The sequence below is a fragment of the Crocuta crocuta genome, unplaced genomic scaffold (genome assembly GCF_008692635.1).
Source record: "Crocuta crocuta isolate KB4526 unplaced genomic scaffold, BGI_CrCroc_1.0 scaffold273, whole genome shotgun sequence".
Taxonomy (NCBI): Eukaryota; Metazoa; Chordata; class Mammalia; order Carnivora; family Hyaenidae; genus Crocuta; species Crocuta crocuta.
The window spans coordinates 5,926,200-5,946,366 of record NW_027529425.1 but is presented as its reverse complement, the minus strand read 5'-3'; the positions used below and the strand labels follow the sequence as shown (position 1 = coordinate 5,946,366).

Genomic DNA, 20,167 nt, shown 5'->3' with positions numbered 1-20,167 from the left:
GAGAGAGACAAAGCATGAGTGGGGCAGGGGCAGAGAGAGAGGGAGACACAGAATCCAAAGCAGCTCCAGGCTCTGAGCTGTCAGCACAGAGCCCGACGCGGGGATGGAACCTACAAACTGAGAGATCATGACCTGAGCTGATTGGATGCTAAACCAACTACGCCCACCAGGCGCCCTTATCTTGGATAGTTTTAAAGAAAAATATTTTTTTTAAGAAACTACCAAATGTGGGTAATGCTCCTTCTGCTGTCTGTTTTGGAAACTAGGTGGAGAGATAACCTGTTTGACCAGCACAAAGCATTTTCTGGAAGTCTTTATAATTTTGCTGTTAACACACCGTGTCAGACTAATCATGTTCTTAGATTTCTCACTGCTTTATTGAGAAAGTTGATACACAGTAGACTTGTGTAGTCTCAGAGTGCATCACAGTCACAAGTTCTGACACGTGTACTTTCATGAAGCCCTTTCCACCGTCAAGCTAGTGAGCATTTTGATTAATTCTCTAATTTGTGATTGTGGCATTAGAGACTTTGGATCTTCTGTTAGGATTTCATTTGCGTTTTGGGAACCATTCTGCTGGCAGCTCGACCCTCGGGGACGTGGCAGCAGATGGGCCATAGGCCTTGCTGGCGTTTGCTGGTCGGCTGGACGGGCCTGGGGGTGTGGAGCACGGCCTGCCCGGTCCTGCAGTCTGCGCCCTATGAGGTGTTGTGTCCTGATTCAGGTATACGTTCCTGGAGTACGCCTCCCCTGCCCATGCCTTGGACGCTGTGAAAAATGCGGACGGCTACAAGCTGGACAAGCAGCACACGTTCAGGGTCAATCTCTTCACTGACTTTGACAAGTAAGTCCCGGCTCGCATGGGCTCAAGTGGCTCAGGGTGTCTGGGGCGGTGCTGCTGGCCTTTTCGGGGAGCTCTGTTCTGCGGGCACATCCTGACCCCTGACGCTTCTGGCCAGTAGCACCCCTCGCCCCTTGTTCCCTAGCCTCCTCCCACCTCTACCCCTACTATCATGGATCAGAGGGGGAGGAGAGGGGAGGGCAGTACACACTGCCTGCAGCTGAGAGCCACCCATGGGGACCGCCACCCTGTCCCCTCACCCCTGTGGTCCTTCTGCATGTTCCTGAAGAGCGGCTTCTCTGTTCCAGGTATATGACGATCAGCGACGAATGGGATATTCCAGAGAAACAGCCTTTCAAGGACTTGGTACGTGGGTATACTCCCCCATGGTTGAGAGAAGCAGGGGCAGCCATGAGCTCGGGTCGGGGCTGCTTCCGGGAGCGCGGGTCAGGAATGCAGCTTCGATTGTAGCCCATGAGACCTATTCTGTCCCTTGCCTTGGGCTCTTTCTCTAGGGGAACCTGCGTTACTGGCTCGAGGAGGCAGAGTGCAGGGATCAGTACAGCGTCATTTTCGAGAGTGGAGACCGTACTTCCATATTCTGGAACGACGTGAAGGACCCTGTCTCCATCGAGGAGAGAGCGGTGAGTGGAGCCGCCCCGCGGGGCCTCCCTCTGTGTTTCCTTAACAGGCAGCTGGGGCCATTGTGGTTGAGCGCCCTCTCCTTCCGGGTTGCCCCTCTCCGCAACATCATTTGCTCTTCTGCTTTTTGTTGTTGTTGTTGTTTTTTAAATTTTTTTTAATGTTTTATTTATTTCTGAGAGAGAGAGAGAGATAGTGTGAGCAGGGGAGGGTCAGAGAGAGAGGGAGACAAAGAATCTGAAACAGTCTCCAGGTTCTGAGCTAGCTGTCAGCACAGAGCCCGACACGGGGCTTGAACCCACGAACCGTGAGATCATGACCTGAGCCGAAGTCGGACGCCCAACTGACTGAGCCACCCAGGCGCCCCTTGCTCTTCTGGTTTTGAAAGAAACTCCAAGATGTGAGCGGGCGTCTCGTGTCTCTCAGTCAAGGTTGAGGAGTGAATCCTCATCGGAGCGGGAGGCTCTGCGTCGTCCTCATGGTGGTGGTAACACGGGCCCCGACTTTTCCTGCAGAGATGGACGGAGACCTACGTGCGCTGGTCTCCCAAGGGCACCTACCTGGCTACCTTTCACCAGAGAGGCATTGCTCTCTGGGGGGGAGAGAAATTCAAGCAGATCCAGAGGTTCAGCCACCAGGGCGTTCAGCTCATTGACTTCTCGCCCTGCGAAAGGTAAGCGGTTGGGGCGGGCGGTGGTCTGCTCTGGCTTCGGGCCTCTGCAAATTGTGTGAAACCAACCTTGTGGCGGTCCCAAGCCTGGTGGGAGTGTTGCGGCAAGGACAGGATGGGCCCTTGTAGACTGTTGGCTGGCATTTCCCGGGTGGCCTTTGGTTGTGGCCGCTTGGTCATTTCTGCATGTGGGCACAGCAGCCCTTTCTCCCCAGCCCCGGGAGCGAGTTGATGTGTCCCTCGCTAAGGGGTAGGGAGTTCTCTTAGTTAAGTGTCCCCAGGGGCGCCACGACCTTCAGGAAATGCGTTCCTCTACTTTTACCGAAGTCCTACCTTGTTCCAATTTCTTCAAGTAACGTAAGAGGCCTCTCGTACCATGTGGTCGGAGTGCATTGTGGGTTCACGACCACCCCTGGTGTCCCAGGGCTCCTGAGACGTGGCTCTGTGTCACCTGCTTTGCTTCTCAGTGTTTTTGGTAGAACGTTTTTCTCATACATGGAAAACATGAAGTGAGAACGTCAGTAGCATCCCTGTGGTAATTCCTTAGCTTTAATGATTTCTTACTTTGCTGTATTTGTTTCAAATACATTTTCACTACGGGGAAGCCTGTTCGGCTCAGTCGGTTGAGCGTCCCTCTCTGGATTTCAGTTCAGGTCACGATCTCACGGTTCCTGAGTTCGAGCCCTGCGTCAGGCCCTGTGCTTGAGATTCTCTCTCTCTACCTCTCTCTGCCCCTCTACCACCGACTCATGCAGGCTCTCTTTCTCTCTTTCAAAATAAACTTTAAAAAAAACTTTATGGACCGTCTGACTTCGGCTCAGGTCATGATCTCACGGTTTGTGGGTTCGAGCCCCACATTGGGCTCTGCTGACAGCCAGCTCAGAGCCTGGAGCCTGTTTCAGATTCTATATCTCCCTCTCTCTGACCCTCCCCTGCTCACGCGGTCTCTATCTCTCTATCTCAGAAATATATAAAACGTTAAAAAGAATTTTTAAAAACAGTTTAAAAAATTTAAAAAAAAAATACTGTGAGTGTCATGAACAAATGCCGGCGGTCTGTGGAAGTGCATCAATCCAGGTAAAGGCGTTCTTCCCCGGTAATCGCGGCAGCAGCGACCTTAGCCTGACATCTTCGGGTGCCCTCCATTCTGCGCTTTCCATGTTGGTCTCCCCTCGTCACTGTCGTTTGGAGCTACTTGTTCAAACCTGGGTCCCGGGCTTATGTGTGGAGCCCTCCTGTTGCCCCAGCCCGTTGCCCTATGTCACCCGCCCTCCCTGGGCTGTGCTTTGATGGTGGCCCATGAGGGAGATGGAGCCGGCTGGGTTTGTCTCCTGGCCCGCTCCAGCCACCACATAACTGGTCCCCTCCGCTCCCGTGTTTCCTGTAAAGTGTAAGTTCTCTGCAATAGGCCTTTCTTACATCTAGTAAAGTAGGTTTTGTAGAGCGTATTCTTGGAGGACTCACGATGCACAACCACTTTGCATCCGTTGGGAACAAAACACGCGAGGTCTGTCGTTGTGGCCGCGGTACGTTCACACAGACCCACGCGGGACCCCTCCCGTGGCGCGTGAACAGAGCAGCTGCCCGGATCGGCAGCTGATTCCACCCGTGTTCTGGTCTTCCCGTATCCGGTTGTAGTTAATGTGCATACAGATCTCTGTCTGCTTGAGGACTGGACCTGGAGCGTCCCCTACTTATCGTTGCACCCTTGCATGGCACTCTGCAGAGAGCCTAAGGTGTGACACCTGCCACGGGTCCAGGAGTGTGTGCCTCAGCCCTGCAGGTGCATGTGGAGGGTGTGTTTCTCGGGGACGCCTGAATTGGCCATTGTACTAAGTGTGATGGCCTCACATGTGGGGGCGTACGGAGCGGGTCTGCATAGCGAATTTCATGACTTGCAGGCGGTGCCTGCAGCCCCAGTTTTTAGTCCAGAGCGTCAGTGCCAGGAGCCCCACCTGCTCTCCTGGGCGTGCCTGCCTCCTGTTCCTCCTCACCGAGTGTGTTTCGACCTTTCCTGTAGCCGTTCCAAGGGAGCCATGTGACTTAGGTGGTGCACTATGTGAGCAGGGCAAGTCGGTGACCCAGGTGTAGACAAGCCAGCGGGTGGGGGAGTGAGAAGCCCGGGTGCAGGAGTGGTGGTAGGTGGATGTTGCTGTGGGATGCATGTGACCGGCTGCGCAGTCCCCACCTCTGTCCTGGCCGCATGTGGGCGGAGCGGGTAGATGGTGCACCCCTGCCTTGGAGCACACGCACACCTCACTTTGAGGCCTGTCGGGTCCTCTCTTGTCCCAATTCTGTGGGGAAGCACATGCCCTGGTCCAGGAGTGACCACTCGCCTCCCGCCTTGGAGGCTAGAGGTGGCTTTCCTGGTGGGAGAGCATTGCCAGGGAGCCGGAGTTGGGGGAGAGTGCCATGGGTGTGAGTCCTGTCTGCGTGTTCTGGAATCCTCAACAGTACCTCGAGCTGCCTGGAGCTGAGGAGGCTCTGCCCTCAGCACGGGCTCGGGGACAGTGGCCAGGGTTGTAAGCGGTGTCTGCTCCATTACAGGTACCTGGTGACTTTCAGCCCCCTGATGGACACTCAGGACGATCCTCAAGCCATCATCATCTGGGACATCCTGACTGGGCAGAAGAAGAGGGGCTTTCACTGTGAAAGCTCAGCCCATTGGCCTATTTTTAAGTGAGTAAACGAGGGGTGGTCAGTGGTGATCTTGTTGTGGCCTTTCCTCACAACAGAGGCTGGCACTTGTGTTCTCCTTTTTAGGTGGAGCCACGATGGTAAATTCTTTGCCAGAATGACACTTGACACGCTTAGTATCTATGAAACTCCCGTAAGTGGCACAATTTCCCGAGAGGCAGCCTGCCTGTTGGGAGCTTGGGGGCAGGGGCTAGGAGGGAGGAGAAGCGATACGTGTGCAGAAGGGGGTAAGACTGGAGCATCTGTCCCTTCCTGTCCCCGGGGGCCTCCCCGCTGTGCTGCCAGGAGTCTGGGACAGGAGTCAACAGAATCCCCGCTATCGGCGAATTGTTGTGTTACATGCCCCCTACTGGGCTTCAGACTCATTCCAGAACCTCTCGTTTGCTTGCTGTGAAAATGTGCTTGTGTTACGGGGACCACGGCCTGACTTGTAACCCTCGCTTCTCCGTAGTCCATGGGTCTTCTGGACAAGAAGAGCTTGAAGATCTCTGGCATAAAGTAAGTGACCGTTCTTACCAGTGGGGGTTAGTGGCTTCCCCCTTCGCACTCACGCAGCCACAGGAGGTGGTGTGGGCCGGGTCCAGACATAACGGTGGCACGGTGGGCCCTTGCCTGTCGCCACAGGCCTGCTCATCAGTGCGCCCACAACTCTGATGAGCCTCGCTGCCCACACTCCCTCCTTGTGCCCGGAAACCCCCCCATGAGGGCCACAGTCCTTAAGAAGGACGGGGGGAGGGGGCTGGAAAAGGCTTCTGTGCACACTGTGGTCTGTGCAGCGGGTTCGATGGCTTTGGTGAGCCACCCGGAGACGTGTTTGTACATGCGTGTGTGCACGTGTGTGCACACTCTCTGGGGCGGCCCGTCTGCAGAGGAGTGCCCGAAGTGTGGACGTCAACGCTCTTGGGCATGGTTGTGGCTCACAATGCAAACTAAGGCAGGAATCGATTCCCCGTGAACGTTAACAGTAACAGTAGTCTCCGTGCGCCTGAGCCGGTGGATCATGTGTGCCGGTGCCCGACCTCACAGTGCCTCGCAGTGGGGGACATCGCTCTCCCGCTTAGCATCCGGCAGCCACAGCCCCCTGCGTGTCCCGCAGCAGGATGTGGTAGGCGATGGCCAGTCGGGGCTCGGGGCACCTGCTGCATGGTGGCCGGGACCCTCGCCAGCGCCTCTCCCCACTGGTGGAACGAGTGTGGGGGCTCGGGGTACCTGCTGCGTGGTGGCCGGGACCCTCGCCAGCGCCTCTCCCCACTGGTGGAACGAGTGTGGGGAAGCCCCAGGTGGCCAGGGGCCAGCTCTCAGGGCCGCGTTCCCTCGCTGTTGGTGGCCAGCCAGTCCTCAGGCAACGCTGTTCTGCTTCATCCCGCAGAGACTTCTCTTGGTCTCCCGGCGGTAACATCATTGCGTTTTGGGTCCCTGAGGATAAAGACATCCCGGCCAGAGTGACCTTGATGCAGCTTCCTACCAGACAGGAGATCAGGGTCAGGAACCTCTTCAATGTGGTGGATTGCAAGCTACATTGGCAGAAAAATGGAGATTATTTGTGCGTGAAGGTGGACAGGACCCCGAAAGGTACCCAGGTGAGTGGATGCCCCAAGCAGAACCCTTTCTTTATAGCTCCAAGCAGGCCCCCCACCCGAAGCCTGGTGACGGACTCTCCATTCGAGCTCACGGGTCACCTTTAGACCCACCAGTTCCGGACAGTGGTTAGTCCTCGCTAGAGCTTGTGTCTCCTTGCCGCTGAGGCACAGGCGACCTGGTGGCCCAGTTTACAGGTCACGGGGATGCAGTGCCGTCTCAGGGAGATGGGATGATGGTGTGTCTCTCTCCGCTTCTTTCTCAAGCGCAGAGAGGAGCATGCTGGACCCAGTTCTGCGCCCTGATTGGCTTTGTTCCCATCATTTATGAGTTCTTCCCCCCAACGGGAATGTTTCTCCCGCTTTCCCCCAGAGATCCCACAGACGGGGTCCCCGCACTGTAGCACTCGCCCTCGAAATGGCACAGTTCAGTGGCTTTTCAATATGTTCAGACTCGTGTGGCCATCGCCACAGTCTGAAGTGGAGAGCATTCTCCTCATCCACCCGCGGCACCACCGCCCACCCCGGTGCGCTCCTGTGCCCGCTGCTCTGCCTTCTTTCTGTCTGGATCTGCCAGGCTGGGACACTCGCTGGGAACGAAGTCCTGCTGCGTGTGGCCTTTGTGGCTGTGGCCCTTGATGAGCACGATGTCTAGGCCTATCCGGGCTGTGACTGGTGTCTGTGCCTCCTCCCTGGTCAGGGCCGAGGAACGCAGCCGTGCTTCCTTGTGTTCGTTGTCTGAGGGACACTTGTGCTGTGTCCGCCTCCCAGATGCCAGGAAGAATGCAGTGTCCCGGTCTGGCACGTGCCAGTGCCGGCGGGGTTCGCAAACAGTGCAGCCCTGCCCTGTTGGCCCTCCGGGGCACCGCGCGAGTTCTGCAGTGACTGCCTGTGCAGGGCTTTCTCCATGCAGGGGTGTGACCTCATGCATGCAGGGCCCTCTCTGTGCAGGGGTGACTCTAGGGCAGCTCTCCAAAGTAGGGCCTGGACCAGAGAGGGTGTCCGCTGTCCCCTTCGGACTGTGCCCACGCACCTCCGTCGGCACTGTCGTGACTGTTGCGCTTTTAGTCACTTGACACGTCCGTGTGCCTGTCCCAGCTATGTACGTTTCATCTGTCGCCAGGTTGACTTGTCCTTGATTTAAGCGTTTCTCAAGTTTTCAGTTTTTGTGACTTCATTGCCTTTTTTTCTTCTGAATAGGGCGTGGTCACAAATTTTGAAATTTTCCGAATGAGGGAAAAGCAGGTACCTGTCGACGTGGTGGAAATGAAAGGCAAGTTCCGTTGTTTCTCTGTAGTCCAACGGCCCTTGAGCACTGCCGCCACTGGCCTTGGCGCTCCCCGCCTGGCAGAGTGCTCATGACCCTGACTGACATGTGCCGTCCGGCTGCACGAGAGCGCTCCCTGGTCCCTCTTCACATCCATCCCGGCCAATTTCCTGCTCAGAGGCTGCGCTGGGAATGGCCATTCATTGACGCTTTGAGCGCCCAGCAGCGGGAGGGTTTTCACATGGCAGCCCCAGGTTCTGCCTTGTCTAGAGCTCTTTCCTGGGCCTGTGAAAGCCATTCACGTTCCTGTTTCCGCCTCTGGATAGGAAACATCACCCATCTTTTGTCGGGTTTTGTGTTCTACTTTTGTTCTCTGTTTTGCTAGGGAGTCGAGGAGAAAGGGGAGGGGAGCACAGTGGGAACGTAGGTGCAGCCTGGCCACCCTGCCATGCTGGGGTCTCCCCTCCCCCCATGAGAGTGCCAGCAGGTGGGAGGCCGTGGGATGCACTGGACGTCGGGCTTTGGCCTCGCTGCAGTGGGCATCTAGGAAGGTGGTGGTACTCCATGGCCAAGGTCCCCATGAGTCACCCGCACACTCGTCCTTAGGCCTGTCGTGTGGTCCCTTAGTGGATATAAAGATTGGGGTGTTTCTCTGGTCTGATGGTGAGGCCTGTGCGGGAACGTGACTTCATCAGGGACACTGTTGGCTCGCGTGACTTAGGGCCTTGCTCTTCGTCCCGATCGCAGAAACCATCATCGCCTTTGCCTGGGAGCCGAATGGGAGTAAGTTTGCTGTGCTGCATGGGGAGGCCCCTCGGATATCTGTCTCCTTCTACCATGTGAAGAGCAATGGGAAGATTGAACTTATCAGTAAGTAGCCTCTCCCGTTGGCAGAGAGACAGACTGGACAGATGGATGGGTATGCACTGGGGACACAGCCCCGTCCTTGCTTCACGCGAGGTTGTTCGGTTGGCCAAGAGCTGCCGTTTGGGCTTCCCTGATGGCCCAGAGGGCCCCTGCAGCTCAGGCCTCATATGCTGCCCACCCACAAAGAACCGGCCTCTGGGAGCCCTCCCTCCCGCCCTGGCCTTCACAAGAGGGCTTCTGAGTGGAGGTGGTCCCCCTCTTGCAGCCACAACAGGAGTCTCTGGGCTGGGGGTCCCGTTTCTCCCCCTGCCCCGCTCCGCCTGCATGGGAGGCAAGCTAGGGCCTGGCCCCTCAGTGGGGCAGGGTGCGCTGCATCTCCCCGAGCCCCGGGTGCACAGCCTCCTCGCAGGATAGACAGCACCTGGGGCCAGCATCTCACAGCCCAGGTGCAGAGGGCATCCTGAGCGAACTTGGCAAACTCAGCTTTTACCTTCTGAGCTCAGTGGTGGGCGCAGTAGAGCCGTCCTGGGGTAGATTGGTGGCGGTCATAAAACTGCGTTATTAATTCCCTGCAACGGAAGAGGAAGTAGGGACCAGTATGGGTTCCCAGATCTGCGCAGTCTCTTGTAGGAAGTACATTGGCAAACAACGAGCGTCCAAGTGCATCTCTGAATGCTCTGTGTCGCCCACCTTGGAAGGTCGCATGTCATTGCTGGGATAATCACGTGCGTTCTGTTAACACGTGTGGTTGTTAAGGGACACCTTACAGTATACTGTTCCTCTTTTGTTCTGCTCTGAGTCCTGCTTGTTGGCTGGTGTATCCCTTCTCACGTCTCCCTATCCCGGCTGGGCCCCCGTCCTTGGATCCACGGCAGGGTGAGATCAGGCCCCAGGCGGTTCACCTCCAATGAAGAGACCCCGGCCTGAAGCTTGAGCGGTAGTCGTCCACTCCCCAGGGCCTCTGCAGGCTTCTTCTGGATTGTGAGCAGTCAGGGTGCTGGGCTTCCAAATGAATTGATGGCCCCAATGTTCAAAACGGTGTTTGAGTCCCTGGAAGGATGAGTCTTGGGCCTCTTTGGGTCACAGGTGTCTCTCTGCCTCGGAGGGGGGGGGGGTCTCGCCCTTGTGTGGAGACCCCGCAACAGTGTTTACGGTGAGTCGTCTGCAGTTTCCCGGAAAGTAGGTTGGTGTCAGTACAGATGGTATCGTAGCTTCAGGGTATCTTCTCGTTTCTTATATGTTTGGAATGTAGGTCCTAACTTGAACACATACCCAAACAATGGGTTTTCCAAAATGTTTTCTTGGGCAAACAGGCGTGGCATGCAGGGGTGGACGTCTGCCCACCAGGGCTGCATGGACCCATTGCCTGTCTCAGCTGCGTTGCGGCTACAGCGTCTTCACGGGGACTTCTAACAGGCACTCTCTTTGCTTTCAGAAATGTTTGATAAGCAGCAGGCAAATACCATCTTCTGGAGCCCCCAGGGACAGTTCGTCGTGTTGGCTGGCCTGCGGAGGTGGGTTCCTGCTGGTGGCTGCCTCTGCATGTCATGATTCATGCTTGTGGGCCCCACGGGCCATGCTCCAGGTTCACAACCACCACGGTGTTTCCTTGAGAACGTGGTGGAACGAGTGTCCTGCGTGAAAGGACCATCCCATTGTGCTCACACTTGGGTGGACGCTGGGCCGGGTAAACCATTCCCCACAGGTGTGTGTGGGGCGGGCCTGGATGCGTGAGCATTGTCGTTTCCTCACGGTTAAACGAGCCATCTTGGTAGCCGGGCAGTGAGCCTGGCGTAAACCCTGTCCTGTTGCAGGAGGGCTGTGTGAGCTCGGAGCCTGAGCACCCCCGGTCCTTGGCCACCCCGCCATCCATGGGAGCATGGTAGCCGGATACACTTAGTTCAGTTTCCCAACTCTGTTGGAGGTGCTTCCTGTGTTCTTAGAGCTTTGGTCCCCGACAGGGTCTTCTGTGAAGGCGGGTGGGCATACTAGGTGCCCTGTGTGTGACACTCTGGAGAGACGGCTTCTGGCTTACTTCCTCCTCAGCAGCCAGCCAGCAAGTGGGCGTGCCCACGGCTCCTGTGCCCTGCCCTGGACCCTGCAGGCAGCGGGACGCCACAGTGGCACGTGCACATGAGGCTCCCCGCGCGGACTGACCGTGCGCTCTGTCTCCCCAGCATGAACGGTGCCTTGGCCTTTGTCGACACCTCGGATTGTACAGTCATGAACATCGCCGAGCACTACATGGCCTCCGACGTGGAGTGGGACCCCACCGGGCGCTACGTGGTCACCTCTGTGTCCTGGTGGAGCCACAAGGTATGGGGCCCCGCGTGGCCCGGGCAGTGTGGGGCCCTCCTCCCCTCCCGGGTCTCCTCGGGGTGGCCCCACTGCTAATCCTCCAGCTGCTCTTTGGGGCCCTGCCGGCTGCCGCTGCCACAGAGCCCCCAAGGCAGCGGCCTTGCCGGGGACCGGCTGGCACTCCTTCATTTCTCTTGCCCAAGTCGTGCGTCTTCTGCTTGTTGCAGCCAGCCCAGGCTGCCTTCCTCTGGCGCAGCAGCCTGGGAGCCCTTTGCAGCAAGAATCGGGGTGGGTGGTTTCCCCCTGCAGTTCTGAACCACGCCGTCCTCTATGGTGTGGAGGGGGAGGGAGGCTGCACCGAGCCGTGCACACCTCCCCGGCACCATTCTTCCACCCTCAAGAGGCTCATGGATCAGAGGAGCCCAGCTCCCCAGACCCTCAGAGAGGCAGCCCTGCCGGCCTCCCCAGTGGCCCATGTGCTCCTCCCCTGCCTGGAGCGTGCTTCCTCTTCCATGGGCACCCCATTCCACCCTGTGCTGTTTGCACAACGCTCACGAGACGGGAATCCATCTCTTCTTCTGGAGGGTGGAGGTTTGAGAGGGGAGCGTCGGGTGGGCAAGAGCTGTTCCTGGCGTGTGGTCCCCGTTCCGTCCAGGTTTGTAGGCTGCCAGGGCGAGCACTGCTTGGGCTGGGTTCTGGGCTCTGGGCCTCCCTAGAGGACACGAACACGTGTGTGAGGGAACCCATGTCTTAGTCTCCAAACTCCGTAACCTGAAGGACTGGAGGAGCGCCGTGCTCCGTGGGTTGAGCTTGCGTACAGAACACGTTCTAAGTGGTGTCTGCGTGCTGGGGTGTCTGCATCAGTGCTCCAAGCTCATTGCTCCTGAGCCATAAGCTGCGGGGGAGGCCCTGCTGAGCATCCGTTCTATTTACTGTTTCTTACTGGTAGAAGTAATGAGACTTGAACCAGCTCCTGGGTGGACACGGAGCCTGAGGGGACAAGTCAGGGCGATTCCGTTAACAAAATGACGACGTTCTAGGAGCTCAGGATTAACAAACATCACTGACGATGCTGTCTTGAGAATGACCTTTGAACTCGGCACAGTGGTCGTTCCGTGTGCGTCCAGGTTTGTCTGAGTGCTGCCTGCGTGGGGCCCACCCTGGGCCTTGGTAAAGTCTTTGAGGCTGTTGGCCGCCCTGTCAGATCCCAGCTCTCCCGAAGAGATGGCCTGCGACCGGACCACTCAGTTCACAGCTCCAGGAGCCGCTCCCTCCTCAGGGGAGGTGTTGCTGGAGACAGCCGTTGGTGGGCTGAACAGTGTTCAGTGACCTAGTCAGTGTGCATCCTGCTGTGTGTCCGTCGTGCAGCAGTAAGGGGGCCAGGGCTGCGTGGCGCTGCCATAGTGCTGGGAGCTGTGCTCTGTGACGCGTGCGGCTTTCTGTCCTGTTTGCTGGCCGTGTCCCCCTCTGCAAGCAGAGATCCTTGATTCGCTGCTGTCTCCCAGACACAAAACTGCTGTTGTTGGCTCTCAGGCAGCCATCGGAGGGGTGGTTGACTTGGGGGGTGCGCTGTGAGGGTCCAGGTGCTGAGACCGCCCGTGTCTCACTGTGGCTCAGGCAGTGAGTGGTGTTGTGGCCTGTGTCCTGTTGCAGGTGGACAACGCCTACTGGTTGTGGACCTTTCAAGGGCGCCTTCTGCAGAAGAACAACAAGGACCGCTTCTGTCAGCTGCTCTGGAGGCCCCGGCCCCCCACGCTGCTGGGCCAAGACCAGATCAAGGTCGGGGTGGTGCCGGGTGGGCAGTGGGAACGCAACATTTTGGTGGGGGTGTGGGGTGCCTTAGGAGAACTACGGGAACACTGGGAAGCCAGTGGGAAGGAATGGTTTCAGAGTCATAAACGTGTGTTTCCAGGCCATTCCTGGCCACGTCAGTGCCCTTCTGGGACGATGGCATAAGCTGGAAGGGGAATGAACAGGTGCCAGGGGCGGGTGAGCCATGCTGGCAGGACTGGGAGGGGACGTCGGGGCTCCACATGGTCACAGAGAAATGGCAAAGCTGGGGGGAGCGACCATGAGAGAGGCAGGGCCTCGCCCCCGTGACCCCTGCAGACCGGGGTGTGCATGCTCGTGGACGGCCATGTGTTAGTGATCTGTGATGATGCCGTTTCCTGTTGGCCACTTCGAAGATGGCATGCGTGGTTCTTGCTCAGAGTGTGCAAATCCTGAGTGGCTTGTCTTTGTTTTGGTCTCAGCAAATTAAAAAGGATCTGAAGAAATACTCCAAGATCTTTGAACAGAAGGATCGTCTAAGCCAATCCAAGGCCTCGAAGGTTAGCCTGGTCCCACGACTGAGGGAAGTGCCGCAGGCTGCCACCGCCTGTCTGTAGCCTGGAAGGGCCAGCAGCGGGTCCCAGGGGTGGCAGTGTGTGGGGGTGGGGGGAGTACATTGAAGGGCCAGCATCAGAACCCAGGGGCGGCAGTGTCTGGGGAGGGGGACTGGTTCACTGCCCGCACACACAGACTGGCAGGACCCTGCTCTGCATCTGGGTGGCTGTGTTTCCAGGTGCATGTGAGGCAAAGGAGGAGGGCACGCCCTACGTTCCTGTCCAGGGTGTGGGGGGTGACTGCCAGCCACAGCCATCATCATGGTGAGGGGACTGTCAGCCTTGTGACTTCCCCAACTTCACACACAGGAACTAGTGGAGAGAAGACGCACCATGATGGAGGATTTCCGAAAATACCGGAAAATGGCCCAGGAGCTCTATATGGAACAGAAAAACGAACGTCTAGAATTGCGAGGAGGTAACTATTAGCTGGAGACACGTTTTTTAAGAGCTGGAGTCTGTTGAAACGTTTTTCTCCTCCTCAGTGAGTTTTCCAGTTCAGTGTCTGGTGTTTTTGTCAAGGAACCGAGTTTGCTGGGGCCACAGGTTCACGTGCACAGCACTCCATGGAGGGCCTTGCTGTGCTCGCACCGGGCTCGGCTGGAGCGGGCGAGCGTGGGTGTGTGCACAATGTCTGCACACGTCACCCTCCCTGTGCGTGCAGACATGTGTCCCTGTGGCTTGTCACCCCCCTTCCCTCACACAGGTGTGGACACGGACGAACTGGACAGCAACGTGGAGGACTGGGAGGAGGAGACCATCGAGTTTTTCGTCACCGAGGAGATCATCCCCCTGGGCAGCCCAGAGTGACGGGAGCAGGTGGTAAGATGGGGACTAGCCATGCCCTGACGTGTCCCGCAGCGCCTGTTGTGTTGTCCCTTTGCTGAGGAAAGAGCCAGGCTCACGTTCTCAGGCCAGTGTGGCCCCAGCGTGGAAGCTGCAGGGCTCAAGTGCATACCCTGGCTGTCTGAGGCTCTTCCTCAACACGGCAAGGCCTGAGCCCTGGACTTAGGGGACGCGCCCCTCATGTGTGCCCTGGTTGTGGGTGGGGGGTGGGGCTGGGGAAGAGGAGGGAGGCAGGCAGCAGTCCTGCTGGGAGAAGGCCTCCGTGTGCCCAGCAGAGCCAGGCCTGTTGGTCTGAGGCGGGAGCCTCTGGAGCGCACTCGGGTTTCTTTGGTAAGCGAGCAAGGACTCAAGAGCCGTTGTGTCCAGGGCAGCCGACACTGGCCGGGTAGCCCCTCGGGCGAGGCTCTCCGCCCTTGAGGCCGCTCCCCTGGGCGTCTGCTCGTGATCACCCCAGTGTCAGGCCAGAGTTGACCTGGGGTCCCTTCCACCCTCCGAGGTTGTGTGCTCCATGTCTTCTGCCCATCAAGGCATGCCGTCGCGGAAGCCCTGGGCAGAGACTAAACCCAGCTCCCCTCTTACAGCGTCCCCCGGCCTGTGCCGGAACAAGGTCGTCCTGCAGAGAGCCCACACGACACCTGGATGTTCCCTGTGCTTTCTCTCGCTGCAGGCCGTGCGCCCGGTTCTCCGTCCCCACGCATCACTGTGCCTTTAGCCCCCCCCCTGGCCTCCGCAGCAGGGGGCATTTTAAGGCACCGCTTTACTCTTTTCTCGTTTGGGGTTTGTAAGGTCACACCACCAGTGTTCGTTACTCAGACTCGTGCACGGCGGAGGCAGGTTCCTGCCTTCTGGGACAGGGCCCAGTGGTCATCCTCCAGTGATTCGTCCTGTCTCTAATGCGGGGGCCAGCGTGGCTGTGTTCCAGACACGCGAGCCGCGCACCAGTGTCCCCGCGCCATTCAGGTTGTGCTTGGTTCACAACGTGCTGAGCGTGGAAATAAAAGCAAACCTGTATGAAAACGCTGTCTTTCTCCTCTCTTTGAACTTAGATAGCGGCCTTGAACTTGGTGCCTGTACCCAGTCCCCCTGTGGCGGCGGCAGAGGTGCTGCTGGCCCCTCGGGCAGCTCTTCCGCCTCCTGGTTTGGTTGTGTTTTCTCAGCTGAGCTCTGGAAAGTAAAGCACTGGTCTGATCAGTGCAGAAGAAGTTTTTTCAGCATTTTTTGTTTTCCACGCTTGTTTCATCTGTTGGGAAAGATCCTTCTAGACCTTTCCTTGGAGTCTTACAAGTTTGAAGTTGTCCGTGAGAGTTGTCACTTTAGCCGCCATCATGTGGTTCTCTTTGAATATTTAACTCGGTTCCTCTCCTGAGAAGGGAGTGAGCAAATCCACGTAATTTCAGCCCCTGTGTATTTGCGATGTCCGCTGCCCACCTGTGCCTTGTCAGCTCCGCCGCATCACCTCTTCCTTCCCGTCTCTGGGAGCTTGAAGCCTGGGTTCAAAAGCAGCACACAGAATGGGCTCACTGTGGTGCCCATGAGCCTGATACATTGGGATTGGAGGAGAAGCTGCTCGGGCGGCTGGGGCCACGGTGCCGGAGGAGAGTGTGGGCCGCCTGTCCCCAGTCCTAGGACCCCACCCCCCCCAAGTTTGGATGAGGCACCTGGCGCTCTCCCCAGTTCCTGGTCACACCCAGCAGCACACAGTGTCTGGTGTTTCTTACTGGCTTCCACTCCCTTTCAATCTCAACGTTCTTGACTTAGGTTTTTACTTTGATGACGGTAAGGAGGAAAAGGCTCATGTTTTGATTGTGTTCACAGAGTTTTAACAGCTTTCAAAAAATTTACTTTGGACTGTTTCCAACTCAGCAGTTGTAATTGTTTTACATGATTTGTTAATAAAAGAATTTCGGAAACACTTGTGCTTGTTCATATCTCGTGCTGTAGAAACAGTCCCCCAGGGAGAGCCGTGTCCCGACCTGTCGGGTGAGGCCTCCACCCCCTGGCTCCTCGGGGTGAGCGTCAGGGTGGGCGCTGGCCCCAGCTGCCCGCATGGGTCCACTTCCCTGGTCCTGTCCCCAGAGGCGGGCAGGAAGGGAGGGGATTTACCCTCAGGTTGGAATCAGAGACTTGGGCTCTTTGGCAGGTTCCTGTGATCACAGGCTGCAGCCTTCATGGAAGGTGGATGTGAGCATTAGATGGGTGGCTCTCTTCTGCTGTCCCCCTCCCTGGTCCATGGGGTGGGAATGTCCTAGAGCCCAGCACTGGCCCAGACTCTGAGGAAGAGAACGGCACACCCAACACAACCCTGCCCCACCATGCTCATGGTCAGTCATGGCCCCTGGGCTGGGCATGCTGGGACAGCCCTGATGACCTTGAGGGACTCATCTGACTTGCAGCCCAACCCCTGCCACTGTGGGCTGGCCTCTATGGGCCTTTGAGCGCTGTAGCCACAGTCGCAAAGTTGGGTTTCTCAGGTTGGAACTTCTTGCACCTGACTTCTCTGTGACTTCCCAAACGTGGGACAGCTCGTTCTCCTCACCTCTGGTTCTCCACCTGACAAGGCTGCTGGCATCTGGGTTGCCGGGTCGCCAACTTGCCTGGAGGCTGCAGGGAGAGTTGTGTGCAGCCCCTGGTTGCAGACACCTGAAGGTGATGGCCAGCCCGGCCTGGGGTGTGGTGCAGATTGGCCACCTGGGAACTGTAGCTAGAACCACACCCCAATCAGACCTTTTTCTGGAAGACCTTTTCAAGGTTGCTCTAGAAATGGCATATGTGGGGAAAGCATCTGTAGTTAAGATTAATTTCGTTAAACGTCAGCTGGTGGCATTTGTCCCCCTTTGGCGGAACTGCTCCTAGGCGAAGACTGTGGTTGCTGTGGCATCAGGTGAAGGTGCAGCCCCCATGTGCCCAGCGTGCAGCTGGCCTGCGTCCACCAGGGCCTGGGCTGCCCAGCTGCTTGGGGCCTCCCCAGCCACGTGTGCAGTCCCAAGTGTGCACACTGTTAAGGACTGGCTGGGCTCCTGGGGCCTGCTGATGTCACCAAGGCGGGGCAGATGGGAGGGGGGCCTGCCTCGCAGACAGGTCGCCAGGAGAACAGGAGCCTGTCATGCCCTCTGGCCCCACCGCTGCTGGCCCTTCCCCAGCCCGGGGCAGCCCGGCTTCGGGAGATGGAGCCCAAGGACCAGCCCCTCGTGGTGAGCACCCTCCCTTGTGTCCCTGATGAGCCTGAGGCCGCATGTCCCCAGGGCTACCTCCTCCCTGCTCCTGCTGCCTCCTGACCCTCTGCCCCTGGTGCCCACTTGGCACAGGTCAGGTGTCAGGGCTGCCGGTCCCCATCTAGGGCCCTGCTTCTGCTCCCTGGGCTCTTCCTCTTCACCCCTCGCCCTGTGATCTCCTCCTTGAAGGACTCCAGCTCCTGTGAGGACTGGCCACACCTGTCTGCTTGGATGACTTGGAACTTGAGCCCACCTGACAGTGGTGGAGCTGAGGCCCGGGACACAGCCGTCGGCTGGTTACAGGGAGACCCCTGTCGTGAAGGGGGTTCTCTGGGGATTCGGGGGCAGCTGCTGTGAGACCTCTGGAAGCCAGCTGCCATGGTGTTTGCCCTCAGGTGGTGCTTCGGATCCGCCCGCTTAGTGACACAGAACTGGACGAAGGGGCCACCGTCATTGCCCACAAAGTGGGGGACCAGGTGAGGCTGCTGGGGCACAGGGTGTGTGTCCACAGCGGGGACCTAGTGAGGCTGTGGGGGTGCAGGGTGAGTGTACACAATGGGGACCTGGTGAGGCTGTGGGGGCATGGGGCCTGTGTCCACAGCTGGGACCTGGCGAGGCCACAGGGGCGAGGGCATATGTCCACAGATAGGGTCGCGACACCTATTGAATGTTAATACCAAGGGCTCACGGCAGCCAGGTACTGTTGTAGACGCTGGGGCAGAGCCGTGAGGAGACCCAAGGACTTTTCTTGTCCAGGGTGGGAGCGAACGATGAAGGGATGCATGTGTGATGTCAGGGGAGTTTGCTGTCACAGAGGATCAAACAGAGCGAGTCGGGGGAGGGGAGCCCTGACCACTGCTGCCTGCCAGATGGGCATGCCAGGTGCTGACCTAGTGGGGGGGGATGCCCAGTGGTGACCTGGTGGGGAGGGGTGCCTGGTGCTGACCTGGGGGGAGCCCTGGAGGATGCTGTGGGAAGAAGAAACGGACAGAGCACGTGGGCTGTGCAGACATTTTGGGTGCGCTGGGCAGAGGCTGCCGTGAATTAGTGCTGAGTTCATAGATAGCTAAGCAGTAAAACAAGGTGAGGGGTGTTAAACTGGGGGGAGCAGAGATTTGCAGGAAAGGGTTTGGCTTAGGTGTGAAGAGTGTATGCGGTCTCCATAGGAAAGCAGGGTTGATCCAGCTGAATTCATGCCATGAGTGCCCCGGGGGTTGGGATGGGGCTCTGTCTGAGTCACCAAGGGGCAGGTGACCAGCCAGGCACAGCGCAGATGGGGGCCGAGTGGGGACTGCTGGGTGCGTGGCGCTGATTAACGCGGGTCAGGGGATGATGGGAGTATCCTGGAGTCAGTAACAGCTCTCATAATAGTGTCACTAGTGCCTGAACCTTGGTGCTGGCCCATCTGGGGACTGACAGACCTCCTCCCAGGGAGTGTCACTGCTGTCCAGGGTGACTCCCACCCTACCTGATGATGAAGTCAAAGTGCAGCCGCTTGTGTTTGCTGGCCCAACACCCGGGAGGTGACCGACCCACACCTGAACAGTGTCCCCTGCCCACTGTGGCCCGGGGCAGCTCCGTGGGCAGGAGGACTTCCCGGTGATTCCTGGAGTTTAGGATGCTTTTCTTCTCATGGGGAGAATTTCTCCAGCTTCCTGGACTTTGAGGACTGGGTGACTTTAGGGGAAACTTCTGGATCATGGGGAAGGGCTTAGTGTGGGGAGAGTGTGTCAGGAGAAGGGAAGTGGCTTTAGTGAGTTCAAACTTCACTTTTCCCAGGGCCAGGGTCCTTCCAAATGTTGTGAGCAGGTGGGGTCTATGTGTGTTCAGGCAACAGTGTACATTCACAAGCCCCCTAGACCCCCTGCCCCCACCTGCCTTCCCCCACATCCTGTCTGGTCTGTCCTTCCGCTTCGGGGTCCGTCAGAGACCACCTGGGGCCTCTCCCAAGGCCGCCTCACTCTACCCTGTACAAGAGATAGCTCCCTTTTTAAAAAATGGAAGCAAAATTCATAAAACATAAAATTGATGATTTTATTATTTTTTAAGTTTACTTATTTATTTTGAAAGAGAAAGAGTACAAACAGGGGAGGGGCAGAGAGAGGAAGACAATCCCAAGCAGGCCCTGTGCTGTCAGCGCGGGGCCCTACGCAAGTCTTGAAGTCACGAACCGTGAGATCATTTGACCTGAGACAAAATCAAGAGTCAGACACTCAACCCACTGAGCCACACAGGCGCCCCCAAAATTCACCGTTTGAACGTGAGCAAGTCAGTGGTTGTTGGGACGTTTGCAGTGTCGGAGCATTTCCATTTCCCCAGCAGCAGCCCCTGCGCCCACTCAGCTGCCCCGTGCCCTCAGCCGGCCTGGACCCCGTGGTTCGGCCCCGTGGGTGTGACTGCTGGCCTGCGGCACGCGGCCCCCATACATCGGGCTGCTCGCCCCCCGCACGGTGTTCTGGAGGTTTGTCCACATTACAGCACATACACGATTCCTTTTAACGTTGTGTTTTGACGTGACTTCAGGCCAGGACACTGGCAAGGAGTTCCCGCATCACCTGCGGGTGCTTCCCTGCATGTGAGCGCTTGGCCAGCCTGCTCCGTCCTCTGCCATGTGTACGCTGCCACTGTGCCAGGCCATCTGAGGCTTCTGCCCCTCCACGTCCGACGAAGTCCATGTGCGTCCCTGAAAAACACGAGTATCGTGTGACCCCCGTACGGTGACCAGAGTCAGAAAGTTAACATTGTTTTACCCAGTCTAAACCTGGGTTCGTGGCTTACCGATTTCCCTCAATCATGGTATTTATAGCAAAGGAAAAATGTATTTTTTCCGGCTATAAGAGCCACTCCAGCTGACGCTTCTGGAACA

The 20,167-nt window shown here is 57.7% G+C and overlaps 2 protein-coding genes across 2 annotated transcripts in view; both read left to right on the top strand.

Annotated features, from left to right (window-relative positions):
- The first annotated feature begins 760 nt into the window (after positions 1–760).
- EIF3B (eukaryotic translation initiation factor 3 subunit B) lies at positions 761–16,001 on the top strand. The gene is made up of 17 exons (XM_077758774.1): positions 761–844; positions 1,150–1,207; positions 1,357–1,485; positions 1,999–2,156; positions 4,701–4,832; positions 4,917–4,983; positions 5,302–5,348; positions 6,220–6,430; positions 7,628–7,700; positions 8,442–8,564; positions 9,997–10,075; positions 10,739–10,877; positions 12,513–12,638; positions 13,112–13,189; positions 13,553–13,661; positions 13,950–14,065; positions 14,671–16,001. Exons 2-16 carry the CDS (start codon positions 1,154–1,156, stop codon positions 14,051–14,053), a joined length of 1,629 nt encoding a protein of 542 aa, XP_077614900.1. The 5' UTR covers positions 761–844; positions 1,150–1,153; the 3' UTR covers positions 14,054–14,065; positions 14,671–16,001.
- Positions 15,860–20,167, top strand: part of LOC144227251 (kinesin-like protein KIF19) — a 30,183-nt gene continuing 25,875 nt past the window's right edge. Inside the window, exons 1-3 of the mRNA XM_077758849.1 lie at positions 15,860–15,865; positions 17,230–17,280; positions 17,697–17,777. Coding sequence (XP_077614975.1) covers positions 15,860–15,865; positions 17,230–17,280; positions 17,697–17,777 — 138 coding nt within the window. The remainder of the gene's footprint in view (positions 15,866–17,229; positions 17,281–17,696; positions 17,778–20,167) is intronic.